This window comes from Hylobates moloch, unplaced genomic scaffold, assembly GCF_009828535.3.
Source record: "Hylobates moloch isolate HMO894 unplaced genomic scaffold, HMol_V3 SCAFFOLD_8, whole genome shotgun sequence".
NCBI classification, from domain to species: domain Eukaryota; kingdom Metazoa; phylum Chordata; class Mammalia; order Primates; family Hylobatidae; genus Hylobates; species Hylobates moloch.
In genome coordinates this window covers 11,463,462-11,485,420 of record NW_026652283.1, presented here as the reverse complement: position 1 = coordinate 11,485,420, position 21,959 = coordinate 11,463,462, and the positions used below count along the sequence as shown (strand labels likewise).

Sequence of the window (21,959 nt, the reverse complement as noted above, 5' to 3'; positions counted from 1 at the left end):
TGTTCTGCCACCCAGGCTGGAGTGCGGTGGCATGATCACGGCCACTGCAGCCTAGACCTCCTGTCTTAGGTGATCATCCTACCTCAATCTTCTGAGTAGCTGCGACTACAGGCCTGTGCCACCACATCCAGCTAATTTTTTTTTTTTTTTTGGTGTTTTTTGTAGAGATAAGAGTTTCACCATGTTGCCCAGGCTGGTCTCAGACTCCTGGGCTTAATCCATCTGCCTCTCTCGGTCTCCCAAAGTGCTGGGATTACAGGCATGAGCCACCCTGCCCAGCCAAGACATATAACTATTAATACATATAAAGCTACCCAGGGTGTTTTAATGGCTATAATTTGTACCCTTCTTGCATATACTACAGTTAGTTCAATCAAATAATCAATTCTGTAACCCTACATCTAAAGGGTTTTTATTTGGCTGTTCACTCCCTTGTTCTTTTTAAAATCTAATATTTAACATTACAGTGATTACTTTGGTAAATATATCTTTAGTCATACGTCTGATTATTTCTCAGAATTAAATTCATGAAAAGTACATACTTTTTCTTTTTCTTTTCTTTTCTTTTCTTTTTGAGACGGAGTCTCGCTCTGTTGCCCAGGCTGGAGTGGAGTGCACTAGCTTAATCTCTGCTCACTGCAACCTCCACCTCCCAGGTTTAAGCGATTCTCCTGCCTCAGCCTCCCAAGTAGCTGGGATCACAGGCATGCACCACCACACCCGGCTAATTTTTGTACTTTTAGTAGAGAGAGGGTTTTGCCATGTTGGCCAGGCTGGTCTCAAACTCCTGACCTCAAGTGATCCTCTCGCCTCAGCCTCCCAAAGTGCTGGGATTACAGGTGTAAAGTTTCCATAACGCATTAAGACCAAACCATTTTAACTGTTTTTGCATATCTGATTCTCTTTATTAAATGCCAATTTAAAATATTTGTTTTTCTTAACGGTAATAACAGCAGTAATTAACAATCACGGTGCCCAGCTGAAAAGTACACACATTTTAAATGCACAGTATATAAAATGTGTGTGTATGTAAGGGGGATTTCATATTTTTCTCCAAACGGTTAGCTGTAACCTAACACCATTTATTGCATAGCATAGTTTCTCTCTACTAATTAGACAATTTATGTTTATCATGTAATCAACTCTTCATGAGGCTTTTAAAAGAGAATAGAGAGCTTGAAGGAAAAGCCAGAATACGGTGATGGTTTTGGAGAGACTGGTATTACCAGCAACGTACAGGCATTAAAATTAAAAGCAGGAGTGAATGGGGATGTGTTGAGAGAATCAGCCTCTCACATACTTACAGTTGTGCTGGCTTTAAGAGGTTGATTCGGGGGATTTCTATGTACAAAGTCAGGAGATGCCACTAAGCCAAAGATGAGATTATTTGCATGAGAGGGATTTTACACTGAATCTGAAAGATGGTCATGGCTTCCACGCATGCAAACTCTTTGCTTCTTTGGTCACCAGTGAAGCTGGAAAAATATCACTCACCCTTAGATAGAAAGGAGGGAAGCAAAGATTAAACTGTCAAGAAAGAATAATGGCCATCTTGGTATCTGAGTGCCTCAATTTACCTATATTTATATATTCTGTATATGATTTATATCCCAATAGTCTACAATTGAGCATGTTTTCATTTACTAAAAGCCTTTCATATTTCCTTTTCCGATAACTGTGTTCATATCCTTTGCTTATTTTTCTACTGGTTTGTGTTTGCTTCATGGATTTGTAGAAACTCTTTATTTATTGGGGAAATTAACCCTATGATACATGGGTTACAAACATTTTTCCCAATTCATCAATTGCATATGTATGTGGGTGTATGCGCTACTGATTTATTACCACAAATAAATCTATACCAAGTCCTTTCGGAAATCATTAGAAGTGACACTAAATTCAACAAGTGCCTTTAAAAAACTTTATTGCGGTAAAAATACATAAAATTTACCATTTCAACTGTTTTTGCATATCTAATTGTCTTTATTAAATGCCAATTTAAAATATTTGTTTTTCTTAACAGTAGTATCAGCAGTAATTAAAAATAATAAGACATATCGACAAGGTTAACATAGTACTGGCTGTGGTTACTGGGAGAAGACAAAATAAAAACTGGATATCCCCATTAATTTGATTTTTTTTAGTATATGTGCTGCCGAAGCGAGCACTAATTTGATTTTTTTTGTTTTGTTTTGTTTTTTGAGATGGAGTCTTGCTCTGTCGCCCAGGCTGGAGTGCAGTGGCGTGATCGCGGCTCACAAGCTCCGCCTCCCGGGTTCACGCCATTCTCCTGCCTCGGCCTCCCAAGTAGCTGGGACTACAGGTGCCTGCCACCACGCCCAGCTAATTTTTTGTATTTTTAGTAGAGACGGGGTTTCACCATGTAAACCAGGATGGTCTTGATCTCCTGACCTTGTGATCCACCTGCCTCAGCCTCCCAAAGTGCTGGGATTACAGGAGTGAGCCACTGCGCCCGGCCAATTTGATTGTTTACAAACATGTAATGGTCATTATTATATACCATGTATTGGGCTAAATACAACACATACATTATTCCATTGAATACTTTTAATAACCCTATGAGAGTTATAAGCATCCTCATTATATAGACAAAAAAATAAAAACTTTTTTCTTTTTTTTTTTTTTTTTAGAGGAAGTCTCGCTCTCGTCCCCCAGGCTGGAGCACAATGACGTGATCTCAGCTCACTGCAACCTCTGCCTCCCAGGCTCAAGCGATTCTCCTGTCTCAGTCTCCCGAGTAGCTGGGATTACGGGTGCCTGCCACCACACCCGGCTAATTTGTGTAATTTTAGTAGAGATGGGGTTTCACCATGCTGTCCAGACTGGTCTCCAACTTCTGACCTCAAGTGATCTGCCCGCCCCGGCCTCCCAAAGTGCTGGGATTACAGGTGTGAGCCACCGTGCCCGGCCGAAATAAAAACTTTAAAAGGTGAAATAACTTGCAAATGGCAGTTCAGTAACTGGACTCAAACCCAGGCAGTGGGATTTCAGAGCCTGAAATCTCACAAATAATATGACCCAGTACACTGTGTGAGATTCTTTTAGACATAACATGGATGAACTTTAAATTTTTCCAGTCGGCCAGGCATGATGGCTCATGCCTGTAATTTTAGCACTTTGGGAGGCTAAGGCAGGAAGATCACTTGAGGCGGCTAGGAGTTCAATACCAGCCTGGACAACACAGCAAGAACCTGTCTCTCTCTCTCTCTCTCTTACACACACACACACACACACACACACACACACACACACACACACACAAAGTTAGCTGGGCATGGTGGTATGCACCTACATTCCTAGCTACTTGGGAGGCTAAGGCAGGGGGATCACTTGAGCCCAGGAGGTCGAGGCTACAATCAGTCACTGCACTCCAGCCTAGGTAACAGAGTGAGACCTGGTCTCAAAAAGAAAAATGTCCCAGTAGTTGTATATTATTTTTTATTGTGGTTAAATACAAGTAAGATACAAATTACCACTTAAACCATTGCTTTTTAAATTATTTTTATATTATTTTTATTTTTTTATTTTTATTTTTTTAGAGCTGCCAGGCTGGAGTGCAGTAGTAAAATCAAAGCTCATCGTAGCCTGAGCTGCAGCCCTGAACTCCTGGGATAGAGCAATCCCCTCGCCTCAGCCTCCAGAATAGCTTAACTATTTATTTTTATTTTTTAGAAACAGGTCTTGCTATGTTATCCGAGCTGGTCTTAAAATCCTGGCCTCAAGAGATCCTCCCAGCTGAGCACAGTGGCTCACATCTGTAATCTCAACACTTTTGGAGACCAAGGCAGGAGTATCACTTGAGGCCAGGTGTTCGAGACCAGCCTAGGCAACGTAGAGAGATCCTGTTTCTACCAAAGAGAAAAAAAAATTACATCTTATGAATTCTATGTTTATTGTCGTACTTAGACCTTCCCCAACTCTGAGATTTTATTTTTTAAAATCCTTTGAGGTTTCTCCTTGCATGTCTATGGTTTCATTTCTTTCTACTTCATCCTCTTTAATTCTTCAGGAATTTATCCTGATGTGTGAGATGAGAATTCCACTTTTTTTTTTTTAATGCCGACAGAATTATATTTAAAACTAGACAAATTCATTTTAAATCCACATAGGGAAAATGGCAAGCAAAAGAAAACAGGAAAATTCTGGAGGAAAAAAAAGGAGTAAAGGGACCCATCGAGATGTGGAAGACTCGTCCCACCAGCAATTCAAACATATTCCAAATTTACAATAATTATAATATGGTCCTGAGTGGACAGACTGCTACAACAAAAGAACGAAACAGGATGATCAGAACCTATTATCAGAATTTAGTGTAAAGAGGTGCAGATGAATTAGGGAGGACTGCCATCTTTGTCATGTTGGGTGTTCCCATCAAGAATATGGTATACCTTGGCCGGGCACGGTGGCTCACACTTGTAATCCCAACACTTTGGGAGGCCGAAGCGGGCGGATCACGAGGTCAGGAGATCGAGACCACGGTGAAACCCCGTCTCTATTAAAAAAAAAGATACAAAAAAATTAGCCAGGCGTGGTGGCGGGCACCTGTAGTCCCAGCTACTGGGAGAGGCTGAGGCAGGAGAATGGCGTGAACCCGGGAGGCGGAGCTTGCAGTGAGCCGAGATTGCGCCACTGCACTCCAGCCTGGGCGACAGAGCGAGACTCTGTCTCAAAAAAAAAAAAACAAAAAAAAAACAGAATATGGTATACTTTCCACTGTGCAGGCTTCTGCTAGAGACCCAGTCTTAGAATGAGCACACTGCTCTGTCTCCCCACTTTCTTCCTGTCTCCTGAAGAGTGGCAGTGAGGGTCTAAGTAGTTTTTTTCCAGAGTCACAACTAACATATTGGAGTTTCCAATCTTTTTCTTTCTTTTCTTTCTCTCTCTTTTTTTTTTTTTTTTTTTGAGACAGGGTCTCACTGTTGCCCAGGCCTGCATGCAGTGGCGTGATCTCGGCTCACTGCAATCTCAGCCTTCCAGGCTCAAGCAATCCTCCCACCTCAGCCTTCTGAGTAGCTGGGACTATAGGCAGCACCACCACACCTGGTTAAATTTTTTTTTTGTTTTTTTGTAGAAACGGGGTTTCACCATGTTGCCCAGGCTGGTCCAGAACTCCTGAGTTCAAGCGATCTGCCCGCCTCAGCCTCCCAAAGTGTGTGGATTGCAGGCGTAAGCCAATGTGTCCGGCTCCAGTCTTCCTATTGCCATAATGTGAAAAGCTGTGGTGACCAAGTCTGAGTTCATCAGACATATCTATACTATATTCCCATAGTCTGGGCTTGAACCCTACATTAAGTATTAAACAGGCTGGGCTCAGTGGCTCACACCTGTAATCCCACCACTTTGGGAGTCCAAAGTGTGAGGGTCACTTGAAGTCAGGCATTCAATACCAGCCTGGTCAACATAGCAAGACCCCATCTCTACAAAAGTAAAAAAACTGCTGGACGTGGTGGCACACATCTGTAGTCCCAGCTACAAGGGAGGCTGAAGTAGAGGATCTCCTGAGCCCAGGAGCTTGAGGCTCCAGTGAGCCATACTCATGCCCACTGCACTCCAGCCTGGGTGACAGAGTGAGACCCGTCTTAAAAGAAAAATAAATTAATTAATTATTAAAGATTAAACAGCAGGTGTTAGATGTTGGCAGAATTCTATTTAAAGGTTTCAGAGATGCTAGGTGTGGTGGCTCATGCCTGTCATCTCAGCTCTTTGGGAGGCCAAGGCAGGAGAATCATTTGAGGCCAGAAGTTCAAGACCAGCCTGGGCAACACAGCAAGACTCTCTCTACAAAGTTAAAAAAAAAAAAAAAAAAGGTTTCAGAGCCCACATGTAATTGCAGTGATTCTGGAGGCCGAGTTGGGAGAATTGCACGAGCCCAGGAGTTGGAGGTTGCAGTGAGACATGACCACACCACTGCACTGCAGCCTGGATGACAGGGAGACTCCATCTTTTAAAAAAAAAAAGAAGAAGAATAAATAAATAAATAATAAAGCTTTCAGAGGCTGAGTTTGGGTCTCACTTTAATTTGAGAAGTTAGGATGGCAGCTGGAAGTTACCACCTACTCCTCAGTATTAATAGTCACCACTCTTAAAGATGGGGCCTCAAGTTACCACAGGTGTTAGTCTTGAACAGTAATGGCCAATAGAAATATAATTTGAGACACATCTGTAAATTGTCTAGTAACTCCACTAAAAAAGTTAAAATGGAACAGATGAAATTCATTTTAATAATATATTTTATTTAGCCCAATATGACAAAATATTATTTCAATAGGTAATCAATATTAAAATTATTAATGAAATATTTAACATTTTCTTTTCATACTAATTCTTGGAAACGTGGTGTTTATCTCATATAGCACATCTCAATTTGGACTAGCCACATTCAAGCGCTCAAATAGTCACGCAGCTCTACAAGATGCTAATGAGCGAGGAAAGTGGCTTAATTTAGTGGAAATACAGAAATGCCAAGGTTGGAAATACAGTTTCTCAGGGGTCTGGAATAGAGTTTGAAATCACTAGTCCAAATACTATTTGATATTTGAATCTTGTCTACAACGTTCCTATCAAGGGGTCATCCAAGACTAGTGCTTGACTCACACTCCAGGGATGGTGAGCTCACTGCTTCCTGAGAATAGCGTGTCTTCAACTCAAAAAAGTTCTCATTCCATTAAAGCACATATGTTTTCTTATAGTGTCCACCCTGGTTAGGTGGGTTCCGGGAGGTCAGGAGTGACTAGCAGACCTTTATGATATGGGATTAGAGATTAAGTGAACACAGCCTTGCTAAAGACAAACTCAGGTTGGTTTATGGTCTTTCATGGACCTTAAGAGGTTTGTTAGGCTAGGAAGGATTGGGGGAGTTAAGAAGTAAAAAATGTCACCACTGAGTTAGGAACTGTTAGAAGGCTAGTGCTGGATATCTGGTTAAAATCGTCCGATACACTGCAGCAAGACTAAAAGACAAAAAGAAAAAGGTGTGTGTCTATGCAAATTTCGCTAATATGGACATAGTGACTGAAAGAATCATTTGACTTATTATAAATTTTAAAACGTAATTGGGTTCTAATTCATAAAGAATGTCATTTCCATTAGACCTGTATTACAAAAAAAAAAAAAAAAGTCATCCTAAATCTTAACGTACACATGCTTTATCAAAAGAATTTCCGGACCCAGAAATCAAAAGCACTTCAAAAGTCTCATTTCGTATCTTCAGTTTGTTTTAACATATTCCTCCCGCAAAAACGCTCTGGAAATCAAAGAAAACTTTTTAAAAATTTAATTCAATAAAAATGACACCGACTGGCTGAATTATGATGGGTTCTGAGTGGCGGTTGAAATAACACATTTTTCCTCTATTTCCTCTTTTTTTTTTTTTTGGTTGCGAAGAGGTGTTCTTTTCCGGGCCACCTTCACCCTCCCGCACTCCCCAGTTCTACCTTTCCAAGGCAGGGGAAGGTGCATCCTCGCCAGGCTCCTGCCCGCGCTTTCCGAGTACCCCTGGCCCGCAGCCGGTGACACGGCGCGCGGAACATCCGTGAACGAGTTGGGTTACATCTCTGTCCCCGCGAAGCTGCAGATCGCTGACCGCCCCGCGCACCCCCGCCTGCCTGCACACTGTCAACCGCACTTAGGGGAAATTTTTGGAACAGAAGCTCCGCCCATCCTCCGCCCACTGCCTCCACTAACCGACTCAAAACCCCACCTCGGGCCGCCGAAGCAGGTTTCGTCACACGATCTGGGGGACTGTATTTTTTACAAGAAAACAAGCATCAAAAAAAAAAATTCAAACTGCACGCGCTGGCCAATGGGGAAGAAGTGGGAGGTGGGCGGAGGCCGCGCGAGGCGGGGAGGGGGCCCCGGGCGGGCGCGGGGGCTGGGACCGCGGGGGATTCGGCAAACGCGGCAGGCGCCCGGTTCGGAGCTTTTTTTTTTTTTTTTTTTTTTTTTTTTTCCCCTCCTCCGAAACCAACTAGAGCGCGAGACTCCGCCTGAAGCTGCAGCTTCTCGGATCCACCTTAAATCTTCAGCGGACTCAGCGTCGGGGTCAGTGGGCGCAGCCAATGCCAATCAAGTTTACAACCAGCAGCACGGGAGGGAAAAAAAAATGATCTGCAAGTTCTCCCTACACACAAATACGCGCGCGCACACACGCACACACGTACGCACATACACAGAAAGAAGGAGGGGGTGGGGGCAGGCGCTCGGGAGAGGGCGAGAACGTTTGCGAAATGCGCGTCCGAGGCTCCCGGGCCGCGGCCGGAGCGCGGGGCAGGCGCGCGGGGAGCGCAGCCCGGCGCGAGCGCCATGATGGTCGCCGCGGTTCGGAGCCCGTTTTCTGGAGGGGGAGCCGCAATGATGCAATCCCCCGGCTGCGCGCCCTGCTCCCTGCCTTTTCTCAACGTTCCTTTAGAGGCGCGTCGAGGTTTCGCGCCCAACGCCTTCATTCCTTTTTGTACTGCTTGCTCCGATGCCTGCCGCTCTGTGTGTCCCCACGCGTGACAGGCTGGGGGCGCGGGCGGCCGCAGAGGGGCTGAGGCTTACGTGTCAACTCTGCACTTTCGGTTCTGCGGGGTCGGCCTGCGGCGGACCCCACCCCACCCCACCCCAGCCCCCAGGCCAGCCCGGATCCGGGAGGTGGCCGCTGAGATTTTCCAGCGGGACTGTGGGCCCTTGCCCCACTCCCAGCTGGGCCTGCAGGATTTTTTATCTCCTTTTTGGCGGAGAGGGGTGGATGGGCGTAGGGTGTGGCCCAGGTGAAAGACACAGCAAGTTTTAAAAAGAAATTCATACTCTGAACACCAGACAGGAGATCCTAGAGGAGATTTAGAATCACTTTTTCTGTGCAAAGAGCTTGAGATAAGAGCAAGTGTGGGCGCTGTGATGATGAAGATGAAATGGCGAAGGCAGCGTCCCCCGGCCTCCGGGAAGGTCGCTCCCTGAGGCCGGAGCCGTGGGCTCACTCCGGCCTGAGAGGCCTCTCGCCCCGCTCCCTGCCTGTGAAGCCCACGCTCCCGGAGTCCCCCAAACACGCCCCCAAACCCACATTTCCCCAGTTTTTCCCCGTCCCAGGCCCCCGCGCAGGGCGGCCGGGGTTGCGATGGGGGGACGTTGCCGAGCGGGGGTGAGGGCGGAGGGGACCCACGCGGGCGGCCGTGGCGCTGGGCCCGGGCTGCGCGCCGCCGTGGCCCTCCCCGGGCGCCGGCGAGCCGGGCGGGCTTTCGAAATGCGCGGGGCTGCGGATCATTGGAGCCCAGGGTAGGGGTGGGAGCGGGCTGCAGCGCCGGAGGGTCCGCGAACTCGGGAAGGCTCTCCCCTTAGCTCCGATATCCCCACGGCCGGGGAGGCGGCCGGTTACTCAGGTGGAGAGTCCGTTTGCGGAGAGGAGTGGGGGCTTTCGCAGCTTTCTCAGCGCAGAGGAGAGGATGAGGGAGGAAAGTTTCTGAGAAACCGCCCAGGCCGGCTGCGCGGCGGAGGCGCGGCCGCCCGGGCGCGGGAACTGCGCGCGACGACGGGGACAGTGCGGGGGCTGCACGTTACAGATGAGGGAGCAACACTTGATGGCCTTTTCGTCCCGAGGCACCAGCCAGCCCGACCCCGCAACTGCCGCGGCCGGCGGGCGCGGAACTGCGGCGCAGTTTGGGGAGACGACGGCGCAGTGGCTTGGGTAGCGGGGCAAGGGGTGGCGGGCGACGGCGGCCGCATCCCCGCAAAGGGACGTTCACGGCGAAGGACGAGCTGAACTGCGGGTCATTTTGGGAGGCTTGACACAGGCGGGTAAAGGACGAAGGACACGGTGACTCGGGGCTGCGTTCCTGTGGACGTGCCTGGCGCGGGGAGCATCCACTTCTCCCTGGCCCGCATAACTAAAACGCAATCTCTCAAAATTCTGTTTAAAGAGACCTCTTTAGGAAAGGAGACGGGTGCCTGCAGCAATCCAGGCGGTATTTTTTCCTCTGTTAGAGACACTTTCTGAATTATCTTTTTTTACTCAGAGGAACTTTAATTTCATTATTTTCTGACCCTCCTCTCCTTCCTCCCTATTTCGAATTGTTTTTCTTGCTCCTTCAGTCTGTTTTCCAAAAACACTCTTGGATGCGAGTTTTAAACAAAATCACAAAACACCTCTAGTCTTTCATTAAAATAATACCTACTTGAAAGATGGAGCCCAGCCACTGCAGGACCTATTTTTCCCTTCCAGGAAGCCGAAGAGTCCAACCTGCTCAAAAAAAAAAGAAAAAAATCTTCGGGTCAAAAACTGTTCAAACTACTCTTTGAGAGCTCCTTTTGGGGTACGATAATGGAAATGTAGGTATTTGAGCGAAAAAATTTAACCCAAATTTAGATTTTTACGATTTACCCACTTACTAGAATAAGTCCTAGAAGAATTTACTATTACACCTTAAACACATTTTTTTTTTTGAGAATGTGGAATTACAGGAATCATTTTAGTAATCTGACTTTAAAATGTCTTGTCATACTTTTTTCCTTAGGTAAAAACTATGTATCTGCTGTATGGCTATGGAGACTCAAAACCCTCAGATTTGGTTACTTACATTAGCCAGTTTTTGGTTGTGTAGATTATAACAAGGAAATATCCTTGTTTCTAAATATAGAAATTGAAAGAATTTTTGTATGACCAGTTAAATTTCAAAAATAGCTACCTAGAGTGCACACCAATTTCTTAAGGGCCCATATGTTTGAATATTTTAAACGAGATTTATACATTAGATGGTCCAAACAATTGCCTTAATTCCTCACACTTCTCATGTGTAAATACACAATTTAGAGAAGTCACCATGTTACTTTCATTTTCAATCCTGCAAATGTGTCAGTCTACACTTAAGTAAGGATTTTTTGGTTTTGACACATTCATATCCTAGAAGATATAAATATTTTTACTAATGCAGACTTTGACAATCTTATTCATATGAAAATGTAGCTTTTCCATTTTCACCTTCTAAAGTTTTGTCCACCCACACAGAGCTAAGTGTTTCCACGAAAATAGTAACTGCGAACTACATTCGGACTACATAAAACATCATCTGAGTTGTGGGCCTGAATTACCTAGATATTTGCCACTTCACATTTACATTTGTGTAAATATGACTAGAATGCCAGGTCAAATACCTTGTTTGGTAAAGCACATTACAATTTGACTCAATGAATAGCTATGGAAGTTTTCTTTATTGATTACTTAATGTGTAACAATAATTGGCATCTTTTTCACACATTACAAAAAATTATACTTGGCTCAGTATGCAACCTTTTAAGCATAGCCATATTATTTAACAAAAGAGGGGAAAAACCTATTCTACCCAATACAGCATTTACAAATGCACAAAACATGCCACTTTGGCTTGTATATTGTCTAGATTAAAAAAAATCTTTTAACATAAATAAGTTAGTATAATTTTTCAGTGTTTGTACAGAGTTATGTACACAGGTACACTTCAAATGGTTTTTCCATACACAGGCAATGAAATACTATTTAAAGATGTAGTATCCATTTCACTTATCCTACAAGTGTGCTTTTCTCTACATGAACCTTCCTTTAAAAATAACACTTTCCTTTGGATAAATGGACAGTCAGCTTTAAATTAAAAAATATTTCATTTTTTAATGTGAAGTTACTTACAGATCTTTAAAAATATCGAGGGATTTAGAATTATTTTGACTGTTTACACAGCCCGAAGTGAAAAGATAATGAAGAAATTTTGTCAACAAATTTAATAAAAGCAGATGGTCAATTCTTAATATTCGAAACTCCCAAGCACCTCGGATTTTTGCCCCAAACCACTTAGAGTGATTACCATTCTGCTGAGTAACTGGTAAATTCCAACTTTAAGAGAGACTGGGGAGGGCACTGAGGATAGGTTTCTGTTGCTTTTTAAAAAAAGCCATATGCAGCTATCTAACAAACTTTAGATAGCTTGGGAGATCACCAGATCTCCCAAATGAGAATAAACTTCTTGTAAAAATAAATAGCAATTCTCTTTAGCCAGTGTTCAAATTTTTGTGATTTTTTTAACTGTTAGCCGTCTCTGAAAGGGACACTACATCTTTAAAGAAAACAATTCAAACCCTTCCCCAAAATTGCTTCTCTTCATGCAAGTCAAATATTTATCTACTTGCTGTAAATCAAAGCAAGCTCTTCATACCCCGCTCCTTGTCAGTTCCTCAGCCCCACCCAGCCCTCCCTTCCCCAAAGTTTATGTGCTACATAAAAGGTAAAAACTATATACACAGGTAGTACAATGAAGCAAATAAGGAAAAAACCTAATTGCATAATGCTACATCCAACGCTTTTAGAGGCAGATCATTTAAGAGTGCCTAAAATTTTTAGTGTTATTGTGTTGTTGTTTTTCAGTGCTTATACAGGATGTCCATTCCATGAAGTCAGCGATATGTATTTTTAAAATTTTCATGTATATCTTCCTTGCTTCATCAAGCAGTGATGTATCTGATAAACAAGGAAACATATTCTTAATTCTGCAAAAGAAGACAAAACGGAAGAATTAAAGGAAGAGCACTAGAGTAACGTTACCAGTAGAGTACAGGAATTATTTTGTCACTATGTTAGCTTGGAAATACTTGATGGGGAAAAAAGTTTGATGACTACAGTCATCTCCACCTAACATTCTCTTAACTGGATTTTTTTCCTTTCCTCTGTGCTGTGTTCTTTTGTCTACAGCAGTAGTTCTTAACAGTAGGCAATGTTGCCCCCACCCCACAGGGAACATTTGGCAATGTCTGGAGACATTTTAGGTTGTCACACTGGGAGGAGGAGGATGCTGCTGGCATCTAGTGTGAGAAGCCAGGGATAATTCCAAACAATCTAAAACACACAGGACAGCCTCCTACAACAAAGAATTATTCGGCCCAAAATGTCGTTAGTGCAGAGGTTGAGAAACCCTACTCTAAAGAATCTAGGTCAAAGACAAGCGGGAAATAAATAGGAAAATTAGGAAACTGTAATACGGGCAAAAATTTTCTAAGTTTTTAAAAATTTTTAAATTTTTTTCTCTATTCCTGTGACAGATTAAATTTTCTAAATTTGAAAAATGATTGGGAATAAAAATTATAAAGGCCTTCCAGAAGAAAATTTTATTAACATCATTTTCAAAATATTCTAATTCCTTATTCATATGCAGAAAATACTCATGAATACTTTTGAATAGGTTCTTACTAATATTTCTAGTATTCTTTGAACTAGCAATATTACCAAATGCTACAAATGCCTCTCTGCATGTCAGAACGGGGCCAGATCAAAATCCAGGTCTGATTCTCGTGGCTCATCTGATGAGCTAGGCCACAAGTCACAAACCAACAAGGGCTGCGCGTGTTAAGGTTGCTTCAGGAAAATTTTCACCTAATTTTCCCACTTCATATGGTGCTATAAAATAGAGGCTCTATAGTGCCGTTTTGTATAAGCTCTGAAAAATATAAGATATGTGAAGTCACATATACAATTTAAAGACACAACAAACCTATAAATCTCACCTTAATCCCTGTTATTTCAAAATTTTAATAACTGAGGATTTAAAAAGTTAACATCAATATTTATTAAGATCGCCTCATATGCTAAACTATGTGTGTGCTTTAGAAAATAAAGAGGTCACAGTCTTGGTCTAAAGGAAGCTAATAAACTATTAATATATGTAGTTTATTATGAATAACCAACCCATATATATTTGGGGACTGAATTATTCAAATTAGCTATTTACAGTGATCAGATTTTTGTGCATGGAAAAATCTCCACTTCCTTTGTGCTGGGCTGACCTACGGTCACCAATCTTGATATTTACTAACCATTTGCCCTACAACTATCCAAATCACCCTGTTACGGCATAATTAGCATACACTGGCTGACGTGTTCCTGGATTGCTTACTGACAAGAGTTAATTTAACTTCTGCTTTGCAACTTCAGTGTTACCAGAAATTCTGTAGAAACTTTAGTAACTTTTTTATCTTTCCATTTGGTTTTTGCAAATAATGGTTCCTTCTCTCTCCAAACTTAGAAGAAAACAGGGAAAGTGACAGTTTATTAAAATGTCAAAGAACACAACATACCACCCTATTCACATCTCTAATCCCTTGCATAACCAAAGGTGAGCAATTTCTACCGAACATTCCCCCTCAAAATTGAAACTTAATCATGTATTTGCCATTTTTCCATGTATGGCTCAAAATCTGTTACCGACTCAAGCTGAACCTCTAGATTAATTCTCATGAAGTGGGACTGAGGGAGTAACCTAGTTCTTGTTCGGATGGGCAAAGAACCTATTGTTCCCAACACGTTTTAGTGGGACTCACAGGGAAACGACCTTCCTACCCGATGGGGCCTGGGTTACAAGTAGCTGCTCTGGTCTACTGTTTGAAGAGAAAGTATCTCTGGGCATAGAAACTCAGGAATTACCTTATCCCCTGCTTTCCCCATTGCTACTTTTTTGACCTCACGAAGTATAAACAAAACAAAACCCTACAAGCTTTTAATTTGCCAGCAACCAGTAAGATCAGGTATCGTGAGGTCTGAAGGCCCCGAGTTCCAGTGCGTGCTCCTTTAGTGATCAACCCACCGAGCTGTTTACGTTTGACGTCTTCTGAGGCCAGGCTTCTTGGGCGTCTGCTCCACAGAACCGGCATTTGGGGAACCGTCTGAAACATTTTCTTCTGTTCTGTTGGCTCTTTTGTTTTGAGTAGAAGAATCTAAGAGCAGGGGAAATTTTTAAAAAGAACACACAATCTTTATTGGAAAAAACAATGGCTGGCAGAACTTGGCCCAATAGTCGGGATGAAAAACCCACTACCTCCACCCACAATCCTGGATCCGTCATCCCCAGTGACCTTTAAGGGCACAAAATGAGGTTGTTTTCAAAAAACAGAAAGTGCATTCTCCGCCCCAGAGCTCTCTCCCTAGCCAGGCGGCGGACCGTTGATAAACATCCCAACTTTGTCACATACCTAGGGGTTGCTAGTGGGAGGGACCGCGATGTCTTAAGTTAGGGAAATTATCGGATCTTACCATCTCCAGTTTCTGACTTAAAAGTCACAAACAGACAAGCAGTGGGCCAGGTAGCACTGAACACCTAAGACCAATAAAGTTCGCTCTCCCAAAGCTAAATCAGAATACGCCGAAAAGCAAGCTAAGGTTAACACCCTCCAGCAGGCAAAGCGGGGCCCCAGACACATTCTATGGTTGGGAAGGGGTCATTACCGTCGGTTGCAGGTCGCTTCCTTATTCCTGCGCACTGCTCCGCTAACCCCGTCTGGCTGTCCGACGGATCAGTCTTTGGGTCTACCAAATGCGTGTCCTCAGAGTTAGCCGGAGCCCCAATTAAAGGCGCCGCCGGGCGGCTCCCGCTGACATCCTGGCTCTCCTGCGCCGGCACCTTGCAGGCGCCTTTGGGGAGCCGCGGGGGTCTGTAGTAGAACTCGGGCAAGCTGCCCTTCTCCACCTCTTGCCACTCGTACTTGCCCTCTAGGGGTTTGTGATTCTGAAAATCGAAATTCCACTTGCGCTGGCTCGCCTCTTCCATGTCTCTGCAGTGCTTCTCCAAGTCCCGGGTTAACTCTTCGTGGTCCACCGGGCCGAAGAGGTTCCTGCAGGCCGAGGGCTTGGGGTGCTCCGCCTGCCTGGTGTCCCTCCGCTCCAGGCTAGGGCTCCCGTTAGACACTCGCACGTTTGACATCTTTCTCCCGGGTCTGCACGACCGCCTCTCTCGCACTCTCAAAAAAACAAAACAAAACCGAACAAAACAAAACGCCCCTACGCAGCCCGAACCCCTCTCGGAAGCCCAGCGACCGCCCTCGGAGCCAAAAGCCACAGACCTGGACGAGCCACGGCCTGAGCTCTAAAAGCGCGCAGGGGCTGCGGGGAAGCCCCGGCCCGGCCGCCGAGAGTCTCCGCTGATCAAATGGACTGGCGAGCGGGAGGGCGGGGAGGGGAGGGGACCAGGCAAGCAGAGAGGGTGGCAAAGCCCGTCCGAGTCCGGGCGGGTGCAAGCCCGCGGGTCCCGCGAACCCAGCCGCTCTCCAAACCTTGCAGGCGTCGGAGTCGCAGAGCCGTGAGCAAGCGGGACAGGGGAGGGGGAGAAAAACACCCCGAAAAGACGAGCCCCCTTTTTTTAGTGGCCCAATATGGCGGTGGAAGGGAGGCTGACGAAGAAGAAAATGATTGACACGGCGAGTCTATTTAAACAGAGGAGGAGATCCATTGGTTGCGGCGCCGGGAGCCGCCCCGCCGAGGCTGGCGAGCGCGGCCTTAAGGTGGCCCCGGCGCGGTTCCGCCGCCTCCCTGCGTTCCCGAGCGCGCCGCCTCCCCGAGCGCCGCCGGGAGATTGGCTGGTCGCGTGACTGCTGGAGGGGTACTGCTGCCAACAAACCTGCTCTGGCTGGCCTCGGAGAAATTAAAATTAAGACAAACAAACTAGCCAAACGGCCGGGAACCTGGGGCGGGGCCTGGGGTTCGGGGCCCGGCGCTGCGCTGGCGGGTTCGCAGCGGCGCCTAAGCCCCGACCTGCCTCCCACTCCTCGCCCGGGAAGCCGGGGCCTGGACAAGAGGACCGCGAAGGTTGCCGGCAGCTCGCTGGGAGCCGGGGTGGCGAGCTGCCCCCAGCTCGGCCCTCCCCAGTGCCCCCACTTCGTGGTCTGCGGGGGAGGCCGCGGAGCGTTTGCTGGGGGGCTGGGCGCCTCCCCGCCGGCGTGCCTTTGCTGGGGGCTGGTGGAGGCCGTGGGCAATGGTTCGCTCAGCCTTAACCCAGAAGTTTCTGCCATCCCTGGGGAGGCTGGGGGCCTAGGGAAGAAGCCAAGGCGAACGTCTTTTAGAAATTAGCCAGGAGTAGACGCAGCACTTATCATGAACTCAAGCTTTCCCTCGATGAAAATAAGAAAGGAACTCAAGATAAAAAAAAAAAAAAAAAACTCAAGTAGTCTCTGAAGTCCCTTAATAAACTTTGTAGCTGTCTCAGACACGTTTAGTTTTGAAAAACGAGGGTACACCCCTGGCCCAGGATCTTGCTTCCCAAGCACAATTAAGGCCATGGACATTGGCTGCGTGTGGGAACTCGTCTCTTTCTACTTTTCTGTTCTTTCCCGGGATTGTAGCAGTTTCCTCCACCTGAGTCCAGCCGCCAAATACAACAGCTCCTTCCTTCCTCCACCCTTCTCTCTCACCAGATTTCACTGCTCCAACAAACTCAGAACAATATTCAGATGCTAGTGAATACTTTCAGAGGGCTGAAGGGTGAAAATACTCCCCTCGGGGTCAAACTCCAGATGATGAAATGATTTTTAAAACCACAGCCATGTCCTAACGTCCGATACTAGTATTCCAGCGTTTCTCTTCTCCCTTTTGCAGCTGGAAATTTCTCTCTCAATGTGGGCTTGAGCACAATGGTGGAAGGTAAAGTAGGACGATGAGCAGGGCTGCCCTGAGACAAAGCTCAGTGGATCTTCAGCTGCCTCCCCACCCCCATGCCCAGTACCCATCATCTTGGTTTGAGCCAAAGTTAATGCATTTTACTGGAAACCAGCCTTCCGTTCTAATTTTACACAGCAGCAAAGTTTTCTTAAGCACCTATGCTACAGATGAGCTTGATGTGTAGCTTGTTTTCTTAGCCACATCTTGTTTGTCCACTTTGTGTGCCTACCTCATCTCATACACTCCAGAATGTGACAGCTGGAAGGGACCCTCGGGACCCTGTAGTTTAACCCTCTCCTTTTTACCACGGAGGAAATTGAGACTCAGAGAGGTTTCCTGTCCAGGGACATGCATTCGGTTGGTACCGGAGTCAGGACTAGATGCAGGTCTCCTAACGCTCAGGTTGGTTCATTTTCTGTTCCTTTCCTTCCTAATGGTTCTCACTGGTTCAGGGTTTTGTCTGAGTTTGATTGTGCTGTAGTCTGCAGGTCCTGCTGTCTTACAAGTGACTGAAAATGGCTCCTTCCCAGGCCCTGGGTTGCCTGCAGATGTTTCCTTGATGTGGCCTGTGGTCACTGATATTTAAATGCAGCTGTCATGAGCCTTTGGTATCACCATCCACTAGGTCAACTAAAATATAGACTCTAGAAGGACAGGGGTGATACCCAGAGAACAGTAAAGGGGGCTGTGCCCAGAACTAGTTTTCAAGTCAGGACTTCCTACCTAACTGACAGAAAAGAATTCACCTAGGATCAAGCAAGAGGTCTCATCCTCTTTAGTTTTTCTACTTTTAAGGCTGTCAATTTATTGGACTGAAGCCTGGGGGAGAAGGGACAGGAAAATTAGGGTAGGCCTCCCTACCATAATTTGTACCTTACCCCAGAAATTAGATAATTGTCCAAATTTTAAAAACAATTGCTATACAACACAGGAACTCTATATATGTGCATCTATCCATATGCATAAACACCCAAACTACCACATGTATGTAAATGGAGACATTCTAGAGTATTTCACCTTGCCACAGAAGTTTGATTTTACTCATGGAATTCATGTCTTATATGGAAGTAGAAAATAAACACTTCGATCCCCTTCACGTGCTGAATCTTTCAACTAATATGTAGAAGCACCATTTTATCGCTTTTTTGTTGTTGTTAATCTCGAAAAGTAAGCAAGTCACAGTCACGCCACCTTAAGAAGTCTGGCTGCCAGCAGAAAGGCTGTGCTTACATCGACCTCACAATGATCTAAAGTGTTTTGTTTACAGTCAAGGCACCGGAGATCTGTACAGCAAATAATGAGAACGCAGGCGTCTGCTGTAGTAGCGACGAAGCGTGAAAAAAAATGGGAGCGTAGAGATCAGAGCGCCATCCTCCTGCAAAGTGGGCAGCTGCAAGCGAGTAAGCCAGGGGGAAAATTTCAGATAAACAGTGTTAAAGGTGGACCCTGGTAGAAGACGGAAAGCTCTACACTGCACTGCTCTAAAGTGAGCTGTTTCCCCAAGACCCCCAGTCCTGCGTGATGTTTTGGTTGCCATTTTTACTGCTGTTTTCCTACTTAGGGCTGAGAAGCGTCCCATAAGCCATCCCAGATTTCTGTAACCTTCACAAGCTGAGGAGAGAGGCAAAGACCAAAGTAACTTAAGAGAAAACACCTGTGTCATAGACAAGTGTTCAGATGGGGTGGATGAGCAAGCCGCCGGCATCGCCAGCTCCCAGATGCAGCGCTCTCACCCGAGAGTTCTGCAGCCCCAAATGTTTCTGCGAAGGTTCACGGTTGCTTGCTCAGCTGCCCCTCCCACCGCAAGCACACAGTTTCAGTCCTTCCTCGAGGATGTTTATAATGAGGCAGCACTCAACTCCACCATTCTTCTAAGCTCACATATTTTTAGACTTTGGGAACTTCACAGTCATCTCCTTCTGACACTTTTAATTCAATTTCACAAATATTTACGGAGCACCTTCTATTAATTTGCTTATTCCTTCTTTCTTTCAACAAATATTTATTGAGTGCCTCCTCTATGCCAGACATTATCCTTAGGCTCTGGGAACACAGAAGTAAACAAACAGATTGAAACTAGAATGATGCTGACATTCCAAAAAGGGGAGGGGAGACAGAAAATGAACACAGCACATGAAAGAAGTATATACTATGTAAGGAGGTGAAAAATGCTATGGAGAAACAATAAGCAGCAGAGAGGGAAAGGGAGTGTTTCGAGGATCACAAAGTGAATAAGTGGTCAGGGAAGGCCTCATGGAGAAAGTGGCCTTTGAGGACAGGTGCAGTGGCTCACACCTGTAATCCCAGCACTTTGGGAGGCAGAGGCAGGCAGATCACTTGATGTCAGGAGTTCAAGACCAGCCTGGCCAACGTGATGAAACTCATCTCTACTACAAATACAAACATTAGCTGGGCATGGTAGTGCAGGCCTGTAATCCCAGCTACTCAGGAGGCTGAGGCAGGATAATGACTTGAACATGGGAGGTGGAGGTTGCAGTGAGCCAAGATCTTGCCACTGCACACGAGCCTGGACGACAGAGTAAGACTCCATCTCACACACACAAAAAAAGGTGGCCTTTCAGAGAGGCCCCGAGGACATGAGAGAGCAGCCATACAGCTATCTGGGGAAAGAGCAAATGAAGCGTCTCTGAGGTGGGATCTTGCCTAATGTGTTCAAGGAACAGCAGAGGGGCCCATGGTGGATAGGGTGGAGCAAGTGGGGAGTGGTAACAGGAGCATCAGGGCTGGGCGCAGTGCTCACGCCTATAATCCTAGCACTTTGGAAGCCCAAGGTGGGTGGATCACTTGAGGTCAGGAGTTCAAGACCAGCCTGGCCAACATGGTGAAACCCTGTCTCTACTAATAATACAAAAATTAGCTAGGCATGGTGGCACACACCTGTAATCCCAGCTAGTTGGGAGGCTGAGGCAGGAGAATTGCTTGAACCTGGGAGGCAGAGGTTATAGTGAGCCAAGATCGTGCCACTGCACTCCAGCCCGGGAGAGACAGAGTGAGACTCTGTCTTAAAAAAAAAAAAAAAAAAAAGCGCATCAGATCAGATAGGACCAGGTAGGCACAGGTAGGGCTTTTATTATTGACCTGGCGATACGGAAAGCCACTGGGGCATTAGGAGGTTTTAAGCAGTGATCAATACCATGTGCAAGGTATTGTCCAAGGCATTATTCTCAGCAATGTGGGAAGTGAAGAAATATTTGTCACAGTCCTTGCCTGTGGGGAGTATATACCATGTGCACAAAAACTAGAGGTTGGAACCAGGCCTGGTGGCCTGCACCTGTAGCCCCAGCAACTCGGAAAGCAGAGGTGGGAGGATCACTTGAGCCCAGGTCGAGGCTGCAGTGAGCTATGACCATGCCATTGCACTCCAGCCTGGGTGATAGAGCAAGACATTGTCTCAAATAAATAAACTAGAGGTAGAAAGCAATACATAGAAAAACATGATGCTATGAAGTACAAAGCAAGGAGAAGGAGGAAGGCCTCATGGAAGAAGTGATATATGGGTCAGATCTTGAAGAATAAGAAAATGTCAAGATGATTATAAGGATGAATTGGTACGGGTGGTAAGTAGGGATGGGATCAGACAGTGGTTGGCCATGGATGGCATGCTAAAAAATCTGTTGCTCGGTAAGTACTGCAAACCGATGGAGCTTTTAGTGAAGAGAATGATCAGTGTCCAAACTTGTCTCCTGAACAAAAGCAAGCCTGGGCCCTGGGCCTGGGTTGGAGCTCTGGAGTTTGGATTTGTGAGATGGGGTGAACTGCCGAAGATGGGGCTGAGGGTGATATGACAGACGGTGTCTAGGGACAGGGCTAAATGAAAAGCTGGGCAGACAGTCCCACTGTGGTGTTCATCCGGAGGGATGTGGGGAGATGGGCAGACTTCAAGTGTGAGACAGAGAACCCTGAGCGCAGGAGGACAGGGCTTGGCACAGAAAGCAGGAGGCAGTCTGCCATAATCTCCTGAGCCACAAAGGTGTAGCTGCAGATGCTTTTTATATGGTGCTTCCAGCCTTGACTGTGAGTGGGGAGGTGCCTGTTAAGGGGGCCAGGCTGTCTTGGACAAGCAGATCTTTGTGTTTGGAAGTAGTGTCTGATGGCAGAGTAAAGGATGGGTGTGATGAGCCTGGAGAGACTGACACAAGGAGGTAATTTTGGAGGATGATGAGTTATTCAAGCAACAGATACAATGGATTTAAGTCTTGCTATAGAGGAAATGGAAAGCAAGGAACAAATGCAGGGTGGTTACTTAGGTAGTTGGAACAGATACGAGGATTGAGAGAGATGGAGAAAGGGGGGATGAATTTAAGGACTCAAGCTTGGGTATTTGAGATAATAATGCCATTAACTAAGAGAGGTAACAGAAAAGGAGGATGTAGGAGAGACTATAACCTTGAACTCTTGGGCTCAAGTTATCCTCCTGCCTCAGTCTCTCAAGGGACTGATGGATCCAGTCCATCAAAATCCATTGTTGCCTTCTTTTCCAGTAGCCGAATTATAACTGAGC

General features: G+C 45.7%; 2 protein-coding genes across 2 annotated transcripts in view; both read right to left on the bottom strand.

Annotated features, from left to right (window-relative positions):
- Positions 1-7,616, bottom strand: part of APOLD1 (apolipoprotein L domain containing 1) — a 69,539-nt gene extending 61,923 nt beyond the window's left edge. Inside the window, exon 1 of the mRNA XM_032159662.2 lies at positions 7,455-7,616. Within this exon, the coding sequence (XP_032015553.1) occupies positions 7,455-7,550 (96 nt within the window). The 5' untranslated portion in view covers positions 7,551-7,616. The remainder of the gene's footprint in view (positions 1-7,454) is intronic.
- Positions 7,617-11,183: 3,567 nt separating this feature from the next.
- Positions 11,184-16,554, bottom strand: CDKN1B (cyclin dependent kinase inhibitor 1B). The gene is made up of 3 exons (XM_032159659.2): positions 15,233-16,554; positions 14,595-14,724; positions 11,184-12,507 (listed from the first exon to the last, which is right to left on the bottom strand). Exons 1-2 carry the CDS (start codon positions 15,705-15,707, stop codon positions 14,603-14,605), a joined length of 597 nt encoding a protein of 198 aa, XP_032015550.1. The 5' UTR covers positions 15,708-16,554; the 3' UTR covers positions 11,184-12,507; positions 14,595-14,602.
- Between the last annotated feature and the right edge of the window lie 5,405 nt (positions 16,555-21,959).